This window comes from Barbatula barbatula (assembly GCF_947034865.1).
Source record: "Barbatula barbatula genome assembly, chromosome: 1".
Classification (NCBI taxonomy): Eukaryota; Metazoa; Chordata; class Actinopteri; order Cypriniformes; family Nemacheilidae; genus Barbatula; species Barbatula barbatula.
In genome coordinates this window covers 33,541,638-33,559,565 of record NC_136766.1, presented here as the reverse complement: position 1 = coordinate 33,559,565, position 17,928 = coordinate 33,541,638, and the positions used below count along the sequence as shown (strand labels likewise).

General features: G+C 41.0%; 3 protein-coding genes across 4 annotated transcripts; 2 read left to right on the top strand and 1 right to left on the bottom strand.

Moving 5' to 3' along the window:
• Window positions 1–108: 108 nt before the first annotated feature.
• pdcd7 (programmed cell death 7) lies at window positions 109–4,429 on the top strand. The gene is made up of 5 exons (XM_079461690.1): window positions 109–1,171; window positions 1,251–1,389; window positions 1,465–1,695; window positions 2,362–2,449; window positions 2,531–4,429. Exons 1-5 carry the CDS (start codon window positions 233–235, stop codon window positions 2,649–2,651), a joined length of 1,518 nt encoding a protein of 505 aa, XP_079317816.1. The 5' UTR covers window positions 109–232; the 3' UTR covers window positions 2,652–4,429.
• Window positions 2,963–13,462, top strand: ubap1lb (ubiquitin associated protein 1-like b). 2 transcript variants are annotated; one of them, XM_079461701.1, is made up of 6 exons: window positions 2,963–3,093; window positions 4,624–4,751; window positions 5,874–6,446; window positions 7,928–8,131; window positions 11,127–11,228; window positions 12,219–13,462. In XM_079461701.1, the coding sequence occupies exons 2-6, from the start codon at window positions 4,635–4,637 to the stop codon at window positions 12,351–12,353; spliced, it is 1,131 nt and encodes a 376-aa protein (XP_079317827.1). In that variant the 5' UTR covers window positions 2,963–3,093; window positions 4,624–4,634; the 3' UTR covers window positions 12,354–13,462. The 2 variants fall into 2 exon arrangements, with proteins under 2 accessions (XP_079317827.1, XP_079317828.1); XM_079461702.1 differs by lacking the exon at window positions 2,963–3,093 and adding an exon at window positions 4,228–4,303 and having other exon boundaries at window positions 12,219–13,460.
• A 2,999-nt stretch (window positions 13,463–16,461) lies between these two features.
• On the bottom strand, window positions 16,462–17,928 carry kbtbd13a (kelch repeat and BTB domain containing 13a; the record flags this gene model as incomplete). Its single annotated transcript, XM_079469700.1, has 1 exon — window positions 16,462–17,928. One exon carries the CDS (start codon window positions 17,926–17,928, stop codon window positions 16,462–16,464), a length of 1,467 nt encoding a protein of 488 aa, XP_079325826.1.

The following is a 17,928-nucleotide window of genomic DNA, read 5'->3' as shown; positions in this document are numbered from 1 at the left end:
CCACAGAGCTTACATTTTTTTTCATTGCTGCAAAGAAACTCTACGTAAATATAATTAGGAATAAATACTCAAATTACGTATAAAACTTGGGGAGTTAAAGAAATAAATGAAACAACTGGTCGAACGCTTTCGGTGCTTTTATTTTGAAGCCACGCCGGAAATGCTGCGTTCGCTTCTTCCTGATTCCGGATGAGCTGTGAAAGCGCAACACAGCGGCGTATTTCAGCTCGAGATGATGGAGAATTCACAGCAGTATAGTTCTCAAAACTTTCCACCGCCTCCCTTCAAGGACCCTGCGGGTTCAGACAGCGGAGTTTACACAGGACCGCAACCGTTACCTCCCCCACCCGGACCGGCGCACGCATGGAACATGTACCCGCACCAATGGCCCCCTTTCCCACCCGCTGTACCTTATCCACCCTTCGACCCCAGCAGACCACCGCCAGGACCCTTCGAAACGCCCCAGTACAATGACAAACCTCCGGCCTGGACTCGCAACCAGTGGAACCCAGCAGACCCCCATTTCGGAGGACACTACCCCCCAAACCAACACCAAAATGTAAATTCTGCCCCAGCACCATATCAGTCCAACTTCAGATCGGACAGCACCAACAGACACAACTACCCCTTTACTGACAGACCCTGGCTGGATGACTACCAAAGCAACCAGGACCGAACCAGAAGCACCTCAACAACAGCATCTGATGAAGAGTCGCTGCAGAGACTGAAAGACGAGCAGTGGATTCAGGGTTTCCTGCAAGCCAAATCAACCAGAGATGAACCTCCAGAGCCTCCAAAGTCCAAACCTCCTATCGCCGAGTTCAGACAGAAGCTCTATGGGACTCTTCAGATGGTGTCGGAGTTAAATAAAGTGCGTCGGATGTTAGAAGATAACTTGGAAAATGAAAGCGTGTGGACTGAGACGCTCTCAAAAGCAGCCGAGTTAAAGAACATCATACGGGAGAGACTGACATCTATGAAGGACCCTGACTGTCTCGGCGGCATCCAGAGGAAGCTGCTGCTGATAAAGAAGAAAAGAGCAAGGGGACGGAGGAGAAAGATGGAGGAGAGGGAGGAGATGCAAGAACAAGAGGTCAGAAGAGCCCAGCGAGAGGCGGAGCTTGATAAGTGGCAGATGAAACGCATTCAAGAAGTGGAGGAGAAGAACAGGGTGAGAAGTGAACCACGGTTGTTTTCTGTAGTTGTTTACGTGGAATGAAACGTCATCGCAATGTTTGTCTCGTGTTCAGGAGAAAGAGTTGAAGTTGGCTGCAGACGCGGTGCTTTCCGAGGTCAGAAAGAAACAAGCCGATACCAAGAGAATGCAGGACATACTGAAGTCACTGGAAAAGCTGAGAAAACTTCGGAAAGAGGCTGCCGCCAGAAGAGGTTAAGCAGGGGAAAGAAAGACCTTACTGCATAAGCGTTACATCCGTCTGAGCGGTCGCTTTTCTTTACCCACAGGCATGTTTCCAGAAAAGCAGAGCGATGACACGTTCGAGGGTCACGTGGAGCGTCTGAGGTGTCTGATCGGTAAACGCACGGCCATCTACGCGGCGGAGGAGAAAGCGCTGAGGGTCATGCTGGAGGGGGAGCAGGAGGAGGAACGGAAGCGAGATCGGGAGATACGTCAGAGAAAAGAAAAGGAGAAGCTGTTGCAGAAGAAGCGAGATGTTGATTTCATGCTGTTTGGAGGTAATTCCGGCGTTATGGAGTTATTGAACAGACAAGACAGGCAGAATATTTATAATATATGTATTTGATAGACGGAGCATTTATCTCCTGTAAGAAAGGAACGCGTGTGAAGTGGTTATTTAATGTCGGACCACTGGATTGAGTGTTCCAGAGAGGTTATGCGAAAATCCGAGAATTCCCACTTCAATACAGAAATCAATTATGGAACGGCGCTCTTTTAATGTTAGCAGATAGATGGTTAATTTGACTAAATGTAGATGTTACTTCCGGGTTAATGTGGGAGTTATTGAATATCCGAGAGCGGGCGAAATGTTCTGTTTAACTTTTAAATTGTAAAATATTTCTTTACTTGTTTTCTAATATATGTATTTTCATTTTGAATATGGCATTCGGGACAGGCGGGATCAGATATCTTTACCTGGTTTGAGTAAAAGCTATTAGGGTTCTGACAGTCCAAACATTTCCTAACCCAAGGGTTTATGATGGATATAGAATATCATTCCAGGTCCAAATTTCTTTTTAATTCATTGGAAATGTTTTCCTGAAGGCACCACTAGATCGCAGCATTAAAGAGATGCTTCACTGAAATAAAGACGTACTACAGAACAAACAGAAATCCAGTTCAGACACCAAAGTAACATTTTTCTTAACTGTGTGTTTTCACAGCTGAATTACCACCCCATCACCCTCTTCAGCCTTTCCAAGATTACTACACGCAGGCCGAGCGCTCCCTTCCTTCGCTGATACAAATAAGGTCGGTTTTCCAACCATATGCCCACAACTAAAAATAACCTGTGGAGTAATTTGTAGAATTTCCTCTGATGGCTTTTGGCAGGAGAGAATGGGATCAGTTTATGGTTCCCGTTGAACATCCCGATGGTACCCCGGTTCCTCATGGCTGGGTTCTCCCCGACCAACCAGCCGATGACATCTGGGCCACGGCGCTGGAGAAATGACACATTCTTTTTCGAGCCAATGACTATTTCTGAAAAAGAACCCGACGAGTGACTCAGCTGGTCGAAATGTCCTCGGCAGCCGGATTTCATCAGTGTTTATGTATTTAACATAAAGGATGTTCGGTCCATAAGTAGTCTCTGAATCACATCACATGTTGAGTTGAGAACGATCGCTTCACATCTCTCTGATCTTCTCAGGACATCTAAGCAGTTTGCGTTGTTTTCAAATAAAAGCTGCATATTCGTTTGTATGTAGTATTTCAGATCAATGTTATTTTTACTTGACGGTTTGTAAATGTATTAGGATTACTGTGGGCGGGTCCAGCTCATGTAAACAGCCAATTGGGATGTGTTATGTGGGTGGATTAGTGAAGCAGAGATAACACGTCTTTAGAATCACAATAACACTACACTTCAGATCACAGATACAAACAGGACACAGGTGAGTACACAATACAAATGTGTTTTCTTTGTATTTATAAGCAGAGAATGTTTTTTTTTTAAAAACATGTTCATTTTCAAATTCACTCATTTAGAATTCCACATTCGGTCGACACTTTTAAAGAGCATTCACGTTCTTGGTTTGTTTTTTTGTGGTTACTGGAAATGAAACCCATGAGTTGGGAGCCCGACTTTTTATGCGATTCTCAACCTGTTAAAGGAATGATAAAGGAACAGTATTCAGTTTCTGAGTCATCTTCATGTTAGTTTAAAGGATAACGAAAATAACCATAAGGTGTAACATAAATATGTATACATCTTTTAGCATTTAGCTTTGTTTACTAGTTGTTAATAGTATTACCTGCATTTTATTTGCAAAATCACTATCCGCATTTTATTCCAGCTTGTATCCTATAGAATAAGGTTTTTAATTTAATGATTTATGCAGTAAGTAAAAACAGGTACTTACTTTACTGTCACACTTATGACAAGCTGAAAATGTTCCTATTAAAGCAGCTTTACAATATAGATTGTGTGAAAAAAATGTGTTTTATATATATGACTACATTCTATTGGTGTCTGAAACATGCACTCGGGCATCTCATTTGAAACTATTACGTTAAAATGAAAGTTGAAAGAAATCAATCACTTTATGGTAGCATCTTGTTGTTGGAACGTCCATCCGATACATTTCGAGAAGCAAACCTGGTGGATAATTCAAGATAACTCTTGAGATGTTCTGCTTTGTGGTTAGACATAATACTGAAGCTTCTTGTACTTTCCATTGTTGTGTCCTTCGCAAATATACTTGAGAGCTTATCAAGCGTACAGCTGAAGATGTCAAAGCATCTGTTGAATAAGATGCAGAGCGGAAGGTTGAGATCAGATCTGAGTAGATCTGTAAAAAAGCTTTAGGTTGTAATCCTAACATTGTACACAAGCCATATGACCGTGACCCATCGTGGAACCTTTTCTCATTTGTAATAATAATAAAAAAGGTGCTGAAAGATGTTTACGTACATATGAAAGAGCAGGTGTCACAACACATCAGGTGGTGAGACGGTCACACGGTCGCAGTAATCTTAATCTCTAATCCCATAGTCTCCTTACCATTGTGTAACAAGTAAACAAATATAGAGAGGAAGTTTCTTTCTGAGGACATGGACGTGATTTCTGAGTAACAACTGAAGAAAAGACGTAACGCAGATGAGGTGAGGTTTAGTGCGATTGAGATGTCCTCACCAAGATCACACTATTTCTTTCTAAAGGAATATAACCTGTAATGGTTGATTCTTCCTCGCGTCGTTCAAAACCTGTATATGATTCTTTCTTCTGTGAAACAAAAAAAGATTACAAACAATTCTCAGTGGTTTTGTCAATACATTGGAAGGTTACCGGCATTCTTCAAAAAATCTCTTGTGTTCTGTAGACGAAAGAAAGTCACATGAGTTTGGAACAACAACAAATATTGACTTTCACAGTCTTTTTAAATCCGTATTTGAAGTCAAATTATAATTTCTTTCTGTTTCAGGTGGGGTCAGAATGTCCTTTCTGGATGAGGTGCCCTTAAAGATGCCTCTTGGTTTCCTTGAGGAGGCGAAGCTCATCACAGCAGAAATCACTGTACCGGACTACCTGAAGATACTACAGGATACTGAGGTCCGACACTCCTGAATATCCCTAAAATAATGTGTTAGGTTTAAAAATATTGTGAAAGCAGATCGGTACGGATTTGTAGCCTTCCCCTTAGATTAGATAAAAAACAATTAAGGCTACTACTATATATGCTAATGCTATTTTTTTCCCACTGTGGTGGTCAATGGTGCCCCCAAACTTTTGGTTACCAAGATTCTTGCAAATATCTTTCGCTTTGTTCAGCAGAACAATGAAATCCACACTGGTTTAAAGCAATTTGAGGGAGAGTAAATGATGACCAAAATTTCATCTTTGGGTGTGCTGTCCCTTTAAGCTGCTCCCAAGATCTTAAAGAAGATCTGTGACATCTCGGGCTAAAAGCATTCACTGCCATCAACCTTAAGCCAGTTTTACCAAATGAAGGTCATGAGAAACACGTTTGTAACATGCATCTCGATGTAAGCGTATCCCTTCCACCTCTAACCTATTCCCATCTGCCATCACTCTATCAGCGTCAAATAATTACACTGATTTATAATCTCTCCAGAACGCTTTAACCCTTGAGGTGTGCGGTCGAATCAAGTTTATGTTACAATGGCGAGAATGAAAAAGCTTCTTGGCCGTCAGAAATCTGTGGAATATTGTTGATATGGGGCTGTCGATCCTTTTAGATAAAATTCCCAAAGGTTTGTGTGCTATTCGTAAAGCAAACACGTTGTTGCCGGAGGTTGTTATAATCTAATCAGAAATGAGCTCATGTGAGCCTTTTATGGAGAACTTGAGTCAATTCTTACTCATTCATGGGACCACATGTGTCCAAAAACAACATTGGGTACCTGCCTTGGAGCGCCGAATGTATCATTTGACTTGAATGGGATAAAATTGTTGCGTAACATTTGGCCGCTGTACTGTAGATACTTTTCATTTTCACATCTGTTTTGCGGTCGTCTGATTCTCGATGCTGATACCAGCAGATAAGACGAATGTTGCTTGCATTAGCTCATAATATGCATTTATATACAGTACGGGCCGGCTAATATAGAGAGCCTTTTATTTGATGTGTATGTTCGAGTTATGAGAAACATTGGTTGGAAATGTTTAATGCAAACAACAAACTCAAGTGTCTTCTTTGTTTTGATGATCCAGTACGTGTTCAGTCTGGAGAACTGGGTTCTCACGGGCCTCCAGAGCGGCTATCAAACCCTCGGCCGGCGCTGCGAGCAGACGGCGACCTGTCCGCCATACTGGATGATGTTCCGCAGTCCTCAGGAGAGCAGGTTGGCCAGCCGCTGGAGCAGCGACTTCTGGGAGCCCAACCCTCGTCCCCGCAGCCGCAGTTTAAACGCGGCCCACTACCGTGCTATGAAGGACAGAGTCAAATTCACCATTTCAGACTCAGAAGATGAGGAATTCAGTGAAGAAGGTGGGACGGCCGACAACGATCCTAGACAGGGCGGTTCGGGCTTGCCAAGAGAAGCTTTAGGGTTGAAAGACTTGAACACTTGTGGATCATCAGATTTCTTGAACCTGCCTTCAACTTGCGGCCTCTCCGAACACAGCGGGGGAACCGTCCGTCAGTCTTCTCTCTGCAAGACCAGAAGAAACCCCCAGAGGAGCCAAAGAACCGCTGTGCATCCGAGAGTCTCATTCGCGTCTTTAAATGACCACGTTCACTCTGAATGCATTTCTACACTTGGGCACAATAAAGAAGCCATAAAGGTAAGATTAAGTACATACATCCAAGAGCTGTTGAATATGAGAGTTACTCACATAGACCTCCACAGTGGGAATGGAATCCGGAAGTAACTCGCATTATGGAGCTTGCAATAGTTCCAAATATAGCGCTGAAGCCCATTCATTTCAGTGACTCCCAAACACATTTGCTGTACAAATAACAGCATGTTTTTACATTTTTACGAGTTGGCATGCACATGTTGACTAGGCCTTATTTTCAACCCAGCGTTTTAACACAGATCAAAAATGGAAAAACCCAACTGCTGGGTTAAATTAACACAGAAAATGTTTACATTTGACCTAACAATGGATAGGGCGACACGACAAAAGACATTAGAAATGCATTAGAACCCATTATAATTTAATATGTTGTCCACATTGGATGCAGCGCGGCACGACGCGTCCGGTGTAGCCACGGTGTTAAAGCGGTAAAAGCAAAAAACAACAACATTGACCTAAGACATGTTTTGGCAGCTCAACCGATATATTTGAACATTGTATAAAAAAAACCCACCAAATTACAGAAAAGATTCCATATTTACAAGAAAAAAAATATGGAATCTTTGGAAATTTTTTCCTTTATTTGGAAATTTTTTCCTTTATTTGACTTTTTCTACAGTGTAGCTCAACAATTAATATGTAATTATGTGGTTTTGCGATATAGTGTTTGATATATTATCTCAAAGGCAGAAAGCAAAAAATCTCAAACTGTTATTGATGCTAAGCTACAAACTGGACTCCACTGTGAAAGAAACAAGCCAAATGTCTGGAAGCAGTTTTGTAGTCTGTAGTCTTTGGGGAGCACAAATCTAAACAGTCTATTTTGTACTGTTATTTTATGTGATCATGAAATAGTTAGCAATTTGTTAAAGGAGAAGCTGTTCATAGTTGTCGGTTCACTGAAGTTTGTGTTTCCCTTGAAACTATGGATTTAACTGTCATTCCTTTGATAGAACCAGAAAGGTATTTGAATCACTTAAAAGAGGCAAGAGGCCAATTTTCACCTTTTAACATCCAGATTCATTGAAAAGACCGTAGCTGAAAGGTATTTGGTTGATTCTTGTGATCCGACCATCCGGTCGGTTGAATTCATTGTGATATTAGACATGAATGACTTCTCCGAAGAAGACTTTCTCAGATTTCTGTCATGTCTCAGAAGATGAGCTGGTTAATAATAGCCAGTGTTAAGTCTTTTCCGGGAATCCTCCCAAGCTGCAACAAATTTGTCTGGATTAGCAAGTGGAAGTGCCCAGGAAATGTCTTTCTCAGCAAATTCAAGGTTATGCTTGTGACGACATTTTCTAAGACACTTGCTAAAGGCACGTTAAGCGTTTTAAAATGTCCTCAAAAGGGTTTGCCAGCATCTGTGTGTTTTGCCTTCGGAATTTTCCAGAATTGTGTTTCCTGCCCTCATCTCTCATGGGTGGCTATATGTGACCGTGAGCCGCTGTTGTTATTTTTTCCAGGCCCGGGGTTCATCTCCTCCCCCTGCGGCGGCCCCATCACGGCCACTCCATTCCCACACCGTGTCCCTGGACTCTTCAGTCGAGCTGCTCTCCGCTCTCAGCCCGGAAGAGAGGGAACTGCTGGCGGCCGTGACCGAGCGGGGTTACCCTCTCCGCACAGCTATCATCGCCTTGCAGAAGACGGGCCGGCAGAGCCCTGAGCAGGTGAGGAGAGGGACTGTGACACCGGAGCTGACATTCAAACAGGGATCAAAACACTCGGTTACCGTGCGTCATGCATTAAACTTAACCCCACTCCAGGGGTCTCTGCTTTTAGACATGCGTTTGTATTCTACCAGAGATGTGCCTGCACATAAGATCCAGTTATCTATGAATATGAAATAACTTTTTATGAAAAGCAAAGTGGTCCGCACAGCGCGCACTGAAAACATATGAGAAGACCAAAAAAGGTCTGTCAAAGGTAGTGCTTTTATTTTGCATATGCAAGGTGATAAAAGTGCATAAGGTGTCTTAAAACAGACCCAAGTGCAGACGTCTCGGCTCATGCTTTTATCAGTCAATCATTAAATAATCAATAGTCATAATATTTGAAGAGTTTGATTTAAAAAATCTTGTTTTTTATTGTTATCATGTTTTTATTGTGTTATTTTTTGAGTTATTATGGCTTGAATCAAAACAAGTTGTCTCATTTTGGAACCAAACTCTTCATTTATATAATAACCTTTTCACATCCTGGTCATTTAAGAAGGCCTGGGGCGAATTTAAAAGCATCTACACTTTGCTTTCATTTAATAAAAATCTTTCTGTCAGATACTGTATAGTGATCTGGAGAAACTTATGTAATGTCAGAATTGCCAGAGATTTCACACACCAGCATCTCAACCAAAGCCCTTTAGTTTCATTTCTTTCAGTAAGAGCAAAACATCTGCTTCCAGACTCTTTAATCTGATTCTGGTTGTGATGAGAAAAGAACCAACGTAGTAAAAATAGACACTAGATCGCCCAAAGTTTCCACAACCTGCTAGTATCTGGTTCTCAAAACCTCTCAGGAGAGCGGATGAAACCATGGTGATGAACAAATGCATCAGTTGTGTTGCTAAGCACCGTGGGAAACTGTTCTTCATTTCATGAATTAGAAAAGTTTATGGTCATTTTGTCATGTTGTATTTTTAATAGAGAGACACAAAATAAATTCTGACATCATAGGATGAGGGCTGGACAATGCCATTGGGCCTACATTAAGTCAGATGGATAGCTTTGAAGAATCTGCCCTTAGATTGAACTACGTAAAATGATCAAAAATTCCCAGAAGAAAATGATTTGCTCAGATGTTGCTCTTTCATATCTCTTCATGACGTTCTCAGTGTTTCCAATCCAGTATCAACTTTACATTTAAGCGTAAAATGAATGTATAACAATCTGGATTTGGGTGCGTCCGATGAGAAATGTTGAAGTTGAGATCATCATTAATGTTGACTTTTGTTGGAGACTTGCCAAATCTTGAGACATCTCTCTCATTGTTGAGAACTTTTTCTCATGATACACATCCGAGACGCGAAAGTTTATATTTGTTCTCCATTGAATCGTATTGATATCTAGAAGAAAACATAGAGAAAGAGATCTAATCTGTGTCTGGAAATATTTCCTAAAACTCCAAACCACTTAGTCTCAATAGACCCCTTTACGGCCGACGTCACGCTTACGTCATGGCATTAGCTGGAGGAAAACTGGAGGCGGCCGATACCAACCAGCACAGATTCGGCTACATAAAGAGTTTAAAATATCACCTTGTTGTGTTCTTTAGTGCCACAATAGTCAGAATACAGTCTCCAATTTGATATTTGAACTCATACCTCCTGCCATTGCCAAACAAAAACACTGACGACGGCTGTAGTTAAACACAATAAAACGTGCGGACTGAATAGAGACGATCATCAAAAATGCCTGCGTTTCACTTCATAACAATTAAGGTAAAAAAAGACTGTCTTTTGTTGGTGTGGATTAGGATTTGGGTATCTATCTAAAAATATCTCACGTATGCCCAAATCAGAAACAAGAGAACAAGGTTATTTTTCACATAGCGTTAACTTTTGAACGCACAGGGTATGCTAGCTAACTTTGTTAGTTATACAACTAGCCGTTTACTATCAGCCAGAAACCAAACATAAAGGAAATCTCTTTGCGTAAGGTTCCTTGCGTTAAAACTTTTTCAAAAACAATCACGGTCCTAGACAGGGAGTGACCTTACATGTTAAAATCGAATCCGATTTTTTTCTAGCCATTGCCAAAAAGCAAGCAAACAAATCTGCTACCATGCATTAGCAATGCGGTTCGTGGGATCTTTCTGCCACCTAAAACGTGTCACAATGCGTAGGCGTCTATTTTATATAACAGTAAATGCTTAATTTAGACGCATGTGCCATCCTTTATTCAAAAAGAATCATCGGTTGTCATGAAAACATGAGACAGCTGGCTGTGATGGATCAGATTGGAGTCAACAAAGCTCATCTGATTACTGGCATTTATCAGACCAGCCGGTTCTCCATCTCTAGATCCACATGCCTCTCACGTTTCACACCGCTCCACTCTCAATCTGTTCTGTATTTCACATCATGATGGAAGTTGTGTCCAATGATAGCAAATAAACATCTTCTATATTGGTGGTAGATGTTTTGCCCCACTGCTGTGTTTGTGGTGTCATTTCCAGATCATTTCATCTAATTCCTTAAACCAGTTTTCCCTAAAAGTCCATTTGAACTTGACAGGGCCTTGTTTTTTATAAAGCGGTGTTTAGACGGCTAATCTTCAATCACGCTTCATCATGCTTGTTCCAACAAGAGTATAAACTAAATCTGCTGTTCTCGAAAATGAGTTTTGTCTCTCTATCGCCATCGCTGTTTAAAACATAGAATTGCAGGTTACTTACCTGCTTTACTTTAGATGATTTATGTTTTAAGTTTGACACAATATTTTGGGTGTTACCAATTGAAGTAATTGAATTGAAGTTTTTATAGTGTATCATTACGTGTGTTTAATTCAAATGACATCAGACAAACAGTCAACAGTCAGAAACAGTCAAGAGCTCATATGATAAATCACTATTTGTAGTGTAATGGTGTGATTCAAGATAAGGAGACAACACTTCTTTTGCATGTATTTTCTTAAAACCAGACAGATGTTTTCATTTTCTCTCCTGCAGATCTTGAGATATCTGGTGGCGTGTGACAGGCTTTGTGAACTTGGCTACGATGAAGCTCAAGTTGAAGAAGCGCTCGAGATGTTTCAGAACTGTGAGACCAAGGTACAACCCTTAAGACATGCTTAACAATAATGTTCTTTATCAAGAGCATGTTAGCCTTGGCTGGAAACAAATCTTACCCTGGGAAAAACCTTGACCTGAGTGATGTCTAGGAACCAGATCATCAGTACAGTAAAGGATTGTATTTTGTTTGGTAGATTTGCAGCAGGCCATGGGTGTATATTAGCATTGTTTGTTGTCATGTGTCAACAGACTTAACAACTGAATAGCGACACAATAAAAACGCAATATATACCACATAGCATAGCACTCAGCCAGCTATAACCCTCAATGTCTAAGCATTATGATGGCACAATCTCAAGCTGCAACAACAGTGACTGTTTACTAGGCCGCAATCCCTGCTAATGCTTCTCATACGAGCTGCTTCTTCTTCGGCTCTTGTCTTGGTTATACAAGCAACAGTGCGTGTGCACTGACGCCTAGTGGTCATTGCCTGTCGACTCGGACAACTACGCAGAAGTATAAATGAAAACCAACACGAAGCCTGTGGCGTAGGACCTACGCACAAGTATTATCTGAGCTTTAAGCGCAAATTCAACCCTGGTCTGCATCTACTCAAGGTTAAACCAATGAAGCGCCCGTTGTGATTTAGTGTCGACACAGCGCTTTGACAAAAGTGTAAGACCGTTTCTCAATATGCGTTCTTCAGTGGTCTTGTGTCCTCGTGTTCTTGCTCTATCGCATAAGTACCCGGATGTGTTCTCAGCTGTGAGAACAGAAAAGTGTTTTGTGTCGACTATTACTGCTTACTATCTTGAGAAACACACCAAATATGTTCTTCACTTTAAAAACAGCTGGTAAATAAAAATGTACCAGCTGTGTTTGCATTATTAATAAAAGGCTACATTAGAATTGGAGGACGAGGTGTTAAGATAAAGATTCTTTTAAAAAAAAAAATTTAAAGGTGGTACTCGATCTGAAAAGATTGAGAACCAATAAACTGAATCTTCTTTCAACTTCTCTCTCTTTTAGGCCGAGGAGTTCCTTCACCTTCTCGCGCAGTTTAACGAAATGGGTTTCCAGCAGAATGCCATTAAAGAGGTTCTGCTGGTGCATGAGAACCACAGAGAGCGAGCCCTGGAGGAGCTCATGACCCGTGTGGCCTGACCAAGGGATGCTGACATGAGTCAACTGGTGTCATGCTATTCATAGCGCTCACATAGCTGTGGCCTGTTTATTAGATGCTAAAATGCATGTATGTGTATTTGTTGTGTAATCTAGACTTGTGTCGAGTGAAAATCATGGCCTTGGAGAGAAGCAAAGTTATGATGAATGCTTATAGAAGGAAAACTGCTTATGTACAGTATTTATGGAAATATTAACATGCATGTTATGTTAATCCTTTCTTGGAATTCATGATTTTTATTTATTTTACTTACATTAGAGTTGTTTATTATGTAAAACCATTTATGCAACTATACTATAAAAGAAAATGAGAAGCAAAATTAGTGGACATCAAATGTTTTTAGTTAACTACACTGTAAAAAACAACTATTGGATTTACTTGTAAATTTAAATGTAAAGTTTTTTAAAAGTAAAACTGAACATTTTAAGTAAAACAAACACAAAAACACAATAGAATAAGTAAATGATACTAGTTTTTTTACAGTGTATGTCCAGAAAACACTTTCAAAACGTATGGTTAATTTGTGCATTTTTTATTTATATTTCTCTGTATCTATATGTGAAGGGCTGGGAAGGTTTCTTTTCAAATGTATTTGTAACGTATTTCGTTAGATTGCACAAATTCTGTAATTTAATCTAAATACTTTAGAATACTAATAAGGTACGTAACACAAAGAGACCACCAAACAGAGGACTTGGTTTGCTCTGCACATTATTTTAAACAACATATATTTCCCACAATATATCTTTAAGCAAAAAAGCCGACCATCGGAAAAAATACCGGTGCTCATAAAGAAAACAAGTTCGAGTTCGGCATTATTGTCATTCCGCTGCATCCTGTAGCTCGGTGGTAAGAGCATTGCGTCAACAACTCAAGGTTGTGGGTTTGACACCAGGGGATTGCAGATACCTATGTATAAATGTATAGGATGATGCTATGTAAGTCGCTTTGGATAAAAGCGTCTGCCAAATGCCTAAATGTACATGTGGGGACATACAGTGCCGCACAGGACCAAGGTGCTCCATATATACCGGCATACGTAACTATCCTACTGATAGTTTGACAATAAATTACTGTTTATACAAATGTCTCTGAGTCTTTTGTGAGATTTGTACACACAGCAAAAAAGTGGTTGAGTGCATTTGGGAGGGATGTGTCGTCATCACAACCTGTGGCAGAGGCTTGTAGTGAGTGATAGTCTGAATGGCTTGGTGATGGTCTTGGTGACTGTCACATCATCGGTGCACTTTTGGATGTAGGTACCGTTTCAGTGTACTCCTGCAGGTCTGTGTGGTTGTTGTAGGTTGCTTCTTCTTTAAACATCAGTCTGTGTCCCGGAAGCAGTCCTGCAGGGCTGAGGTGGCATTGTCTTTTTCCCCTTGTTTTAAAGCTCACATGGTGGTAGAACTTTGGTAAAACTGTCTTTAGCTTTGCGTGGTTGAAGTCACCGGCGATGATGAAAAAGCCGTCGGGGTTATTTGTTCCCCCGACGGCTTTCACGAAGCGCGTCCTCGGGGTTTGCACACGGATGAATGGACACCGCGACAATAACAATGGCCGTGAAGTCCCGCGGCAGATGGAATGGTCGACACTTCACAACCATAAACTCCATCCGTGATGAACTGTGTTTAGATATGAACGCGGCATTGTTGCACCATTGTTTGTTGATATAAACACACACAAGCCACCTCCGCGCGTCTGACCGGAGAGTAACGCGTCTGCTCGGTGGCAGTTCAGTCCGTGCGGTTGAATGGCGGAGTCGGGGATGTTGTCGTTTGACCGTGTTTCAGTGAAAAGAAACACACGCCAGTCCCTTTCCTCATGCTGTGTAGATCGACTGAGTTTCATTAAATCCAGTTCGTTTTCCAGAGAGCGAACGTTTGAGAGCACGAGTGTTGTGAGGTTAGCCTTTAGCCTAGCTCGTATACCTCCGCGCTTCCCTCGTCTCCTACACCGCTTTCGACGCCGTTTTGTCCGGGGAGCATCATTGGGCGAGGCCGCGGTCTCGAGGTCCAGTAAACAAAGGCCTCGTAGCTTCTTAGTAGCCGCCGGCGAGAGTTTGTGTTTGTTTGTGTTTCTGATATCCAGAAGGCTTTGGCGATCATAAATGTATCTCGGTAGGGTGTCCTCAAGAATTGGCGGTAGATTTACGACATTACATTACATTACAATATAATATATAAAAGCACCGTGTTTTTGGTCCCGGAGTGGCCGCTGCGTCTGAGCGCGCCGCCAGCTGAATTGTACTTATTTTATCTTTTGGGAAACACGTGGTTATACATGTGAAGTGCAGTTCTAAATGAAAAATAAAAATCTATACACATCATCGTTGTTTTCACTCCTTCTCTGCGTTGTGTTTTATTTCTCTCAATTTTGAGTTATAAAGTCGCAATGACCTGAAATAACTTTAACAAGTGACTCGCATGAAAACAGTTGCTGGTCATTCAGGTAAGCAAAGACATTGAAGATTCAAGGGCATGTACTTTCTTTATGTGACAATTTGTATACATTCGCTCAGTTTGTATATGTAAAAAATGTATGTAAAAAAATAAATGCCATTAATATTCCATGTCATCACTTTGGTAATCTAACATACATTTAGATTACCAAATCTAAACACACTACACTATTTATATTTACATACACTTATTTATCCAACACGCATACGTAGTGTGCACTTACATTTTCCCAATGTAATGAGTGAACCTACTGGAACAGTTACTAAAGCATTCAGGAATGCCTGGGTGTCATTTTCTGAAGGATCCGAACAGTCAGTTTCCAGTCATACAAATTCATGAGAGACATAAAGTATGGTTTTTGATAATCATCGTTCTCTTAAACGTTCTGTCTCATTTTGAATGGCTCTGCCCTCCGCTGACCCCTGCTTTTCTGGTATGCGCTCCATCAACAAGATGGCTTGTTTGATATAAAAACAGGAAATGTCTATAGCTTGGTGTTGTGGTCTTTGTAATCATGGTGACATACTGTATCATTTAATAACCATGAATGTTGTATATCATATTTCTGAAAATGTATATGGAGCATTCATTTACTATTACCCCTGTTTGCTTCGATTAAAACAAACAAATGTAAGAGGCTTAGCGACAAATTTGGGCTGTCAAACGAATAATCAAGATTAATCGCGTTTACATTTCGTCATTTAGCAGACGCTTTTATCCAAAGCGACTTACAAAGAGTTCGGGGAGTAATAAGCGAGCAATAGTACAATAGGTGCTAATGCACAGTTACTAGTTTACTATCACTATCACATCCAGAATAAAATGTTTGTGTCTGTGTCTTACGCACATTAATTTTGTATTTTTAAACACAAACACATACATGTTAATATATTTAGATGTATTTATTAATATTTACCAATATTTGAAATTTTATATAAACGTTTATAAAAAATACATTTTGTTAATATCCATTTAATAACACATTTTATTATTAATTTGTCTTAAATATATGCATGTATGTGTATGTTTTATAAACACAAAATTATTTTGCACAGTAGATATATTATGAAAAACACAAACTTTTATCCTGGATGCGATCAATCGCTTGACCGCCCTAGAAGAAAATAAAACAATATGACGTCGGTGGTACAGATACAATTGTATTCATTTTTGCAGTGCACATTAGCCAAGTTGTATTTTCTCAAATGGTTGCCATACACCTACATTTTGGTTTAATCTAACCTGAGGGGACATTAAAGGCAAATATCATATAGAAAAATGGTGCTCCCATGCACTTTAAAAGGACCATGGCTAAAGAATGTTAGCAAACATACTAGTTTTTTATTGATTTATGAAATAATTGATTTGATTTGATCCCTTTGTTTGTTTTCTTGTAACTTTCTTGCAAATAAAGCAGCAGATATGAACACAAGATGAATTTAGTAATAAAGGTTTGGTTTTTATTTAACCCCAAGACTACACATCTAAAAGCAGTCATTTACATCACTTACATCGCCGACCTCCCTTTTCCCTGTTAACTGAAATACTTGAGGCATCAGCTCCCCACAAAAATGAGCATTTGACCGATGCAATTCTAGGCAACGATGATTAAAAAAGCATGTGTCGCCACTCATTCAGTGCATTTTACGGAGTTTAAAGGTAGGCTGTAGATCTCCGGTCCGTTATCTTTCTTTTCTAAAGCCTCGCTGGTTTTCTTTGGCAGTCTCAGGAGAAAAGTCCACATGGAGCCAATTCTTGGAAATCCTGTCATTTCTTTTTTCGTCCTCCACTTGTTCTCCTCTATAGAGTATTCCACCGTCGCCCTGCGATTTACTGTGAAAACAGAGTCACCTCGCACCACTGCGGTAAACAAGGCTCCCTTGCTGTTTTCATAGTGCCCGGGCATGGCCGACCACTGACCGGTGGTGAGATTGTAACAGTCCATTACACATCTCAAAAAATCATCAGATGGTCCATTCCTCATTACGTACAAATTGTCCCTGTGGGCCACCATACAATGGCCGTAACTTTGATGCCTAACAAGTGTGGTGGTTAGCTCCCACTTATCTTCCTTTCGGATGTACTCGTAAATCTCTGAGATGTCTTTGGGTCTCCAGAGGCAGATGAACAGTCTGCTCATAGTTGTGGTGCAAGCGACTGCGGCTGCAGGTCTCGGCAGATGAGCGGCAAAGTTCCAAGTGTCCGTCAAAACTTTGTACCTCTCCACAGAGGAAATTACGGTCTTGTTTTGCTCTCCACCAATGATGTAAAGGTTGCCCTCGTGGCCGACCAAGCTGCAGTTGTAACGAAGTTGTTGTGGGCTGGAAAATGTGCTCCAAGTGTCTGTAGATACATCGTAGCAGAACCCCGAGTCCACAACTTTGTTGGTAACGTCGTAGACCCCTCCAACAATGTAGAGCTTGTTGTCAAGGACTGCGACACCTGCCATGGTGGTACTAGCATCGAGGGGCAAGTGTGTGAGAACCTTCCAATCCTTCTCACCTTCATCAAGATAACAAACCGTTCTCATGAAGTCCTGCAGAAGCTTGATAGTTGGCGAGTGAGTGCCGACAGTCACGTATGAACTAGGAATAGGACACTTGACGTATTCAATCAAATCCTTGGGTAGGCACTTCACATCTTCTTTGAGGTCTTCATACATGTCCCGAATAAACAAAGCAGTACTGTTGAAGAGCCTCAACAGCCCAAAAGTAGCAGCCGTGTGATACATAAGAAGACAGTTGTCTGAATTGACAATGTTCACAAGATGCTCGGTTAGAACCTCTACATGAAGAAAAGCGGCACATTGTATGGCTTCAACAATTTCGTCTCCACTCAAAATGGGTCTCTCTCCATGTAACACCCGGAGGGTGACCAAGAACCCAGGAGCACTCAGTGCAGGAAGATAAATCTCATCCTGGTGGCATTCCTTCATCCCAGAATGGAAAAGTGCTCGGAAGTATTCGCAATGTATCTCCAGGAGGCCTTTGTCCACCATAAAGACATTTTCACCAAAGCGAATTTTCACGCAACCCATCGGCTGACAAATAGCCTTCCTTGCGTCGACCTTTATGTCAGCACAGCTGCTCGACTCCAT

Bases quoted from the DNA above. Each gene is read 5' to 3' on its own strand.
- pdcd7 (XM_079461690.1), top strand. From the start codon at position 233: ATGATGGAGAATTCACAGCAGTATAGTTCTCAAAACTTTCCACCGCCT. The intron at 1,172-1,250 runs GTGAGAAGTGAA...TCTCGTGTTCAG, and splicing joins AAGTGGAGGAGAAGAACAGG to GAGAAAGAGTTGAAGTTGGC. The intron at 1,390-1,464 runs GTTAAGCAGGGG...CTTTACCCACAG, and splicing joins AGAGGCTGCCGCCAGAAGAG to GCATGTTTCCAGAAAAGCAG.
- ubap1lb (XM_079461701.1), top strand. From the start codon at position 4,635: ATGTCCTTTCTGGATGAGGTGCCCTTAAAGATGCCTCTTGGTTTCCTT. The intron at 6,447-7,927 runs GTAAGATTAAGT...TATTTTTTCCAG, and splicing joins ACAATAAAGAAGCCATAAAG to GCCCGGGGTTCATCTCCTCC. The intron at 8,132-11,126 runs GTGAGGAGAGGG...TCTCTCCTGCAG, and splicing joins GCCGGCAGAGCCCTGAGCAG to ATCTTGAGATATCTGGTGGC.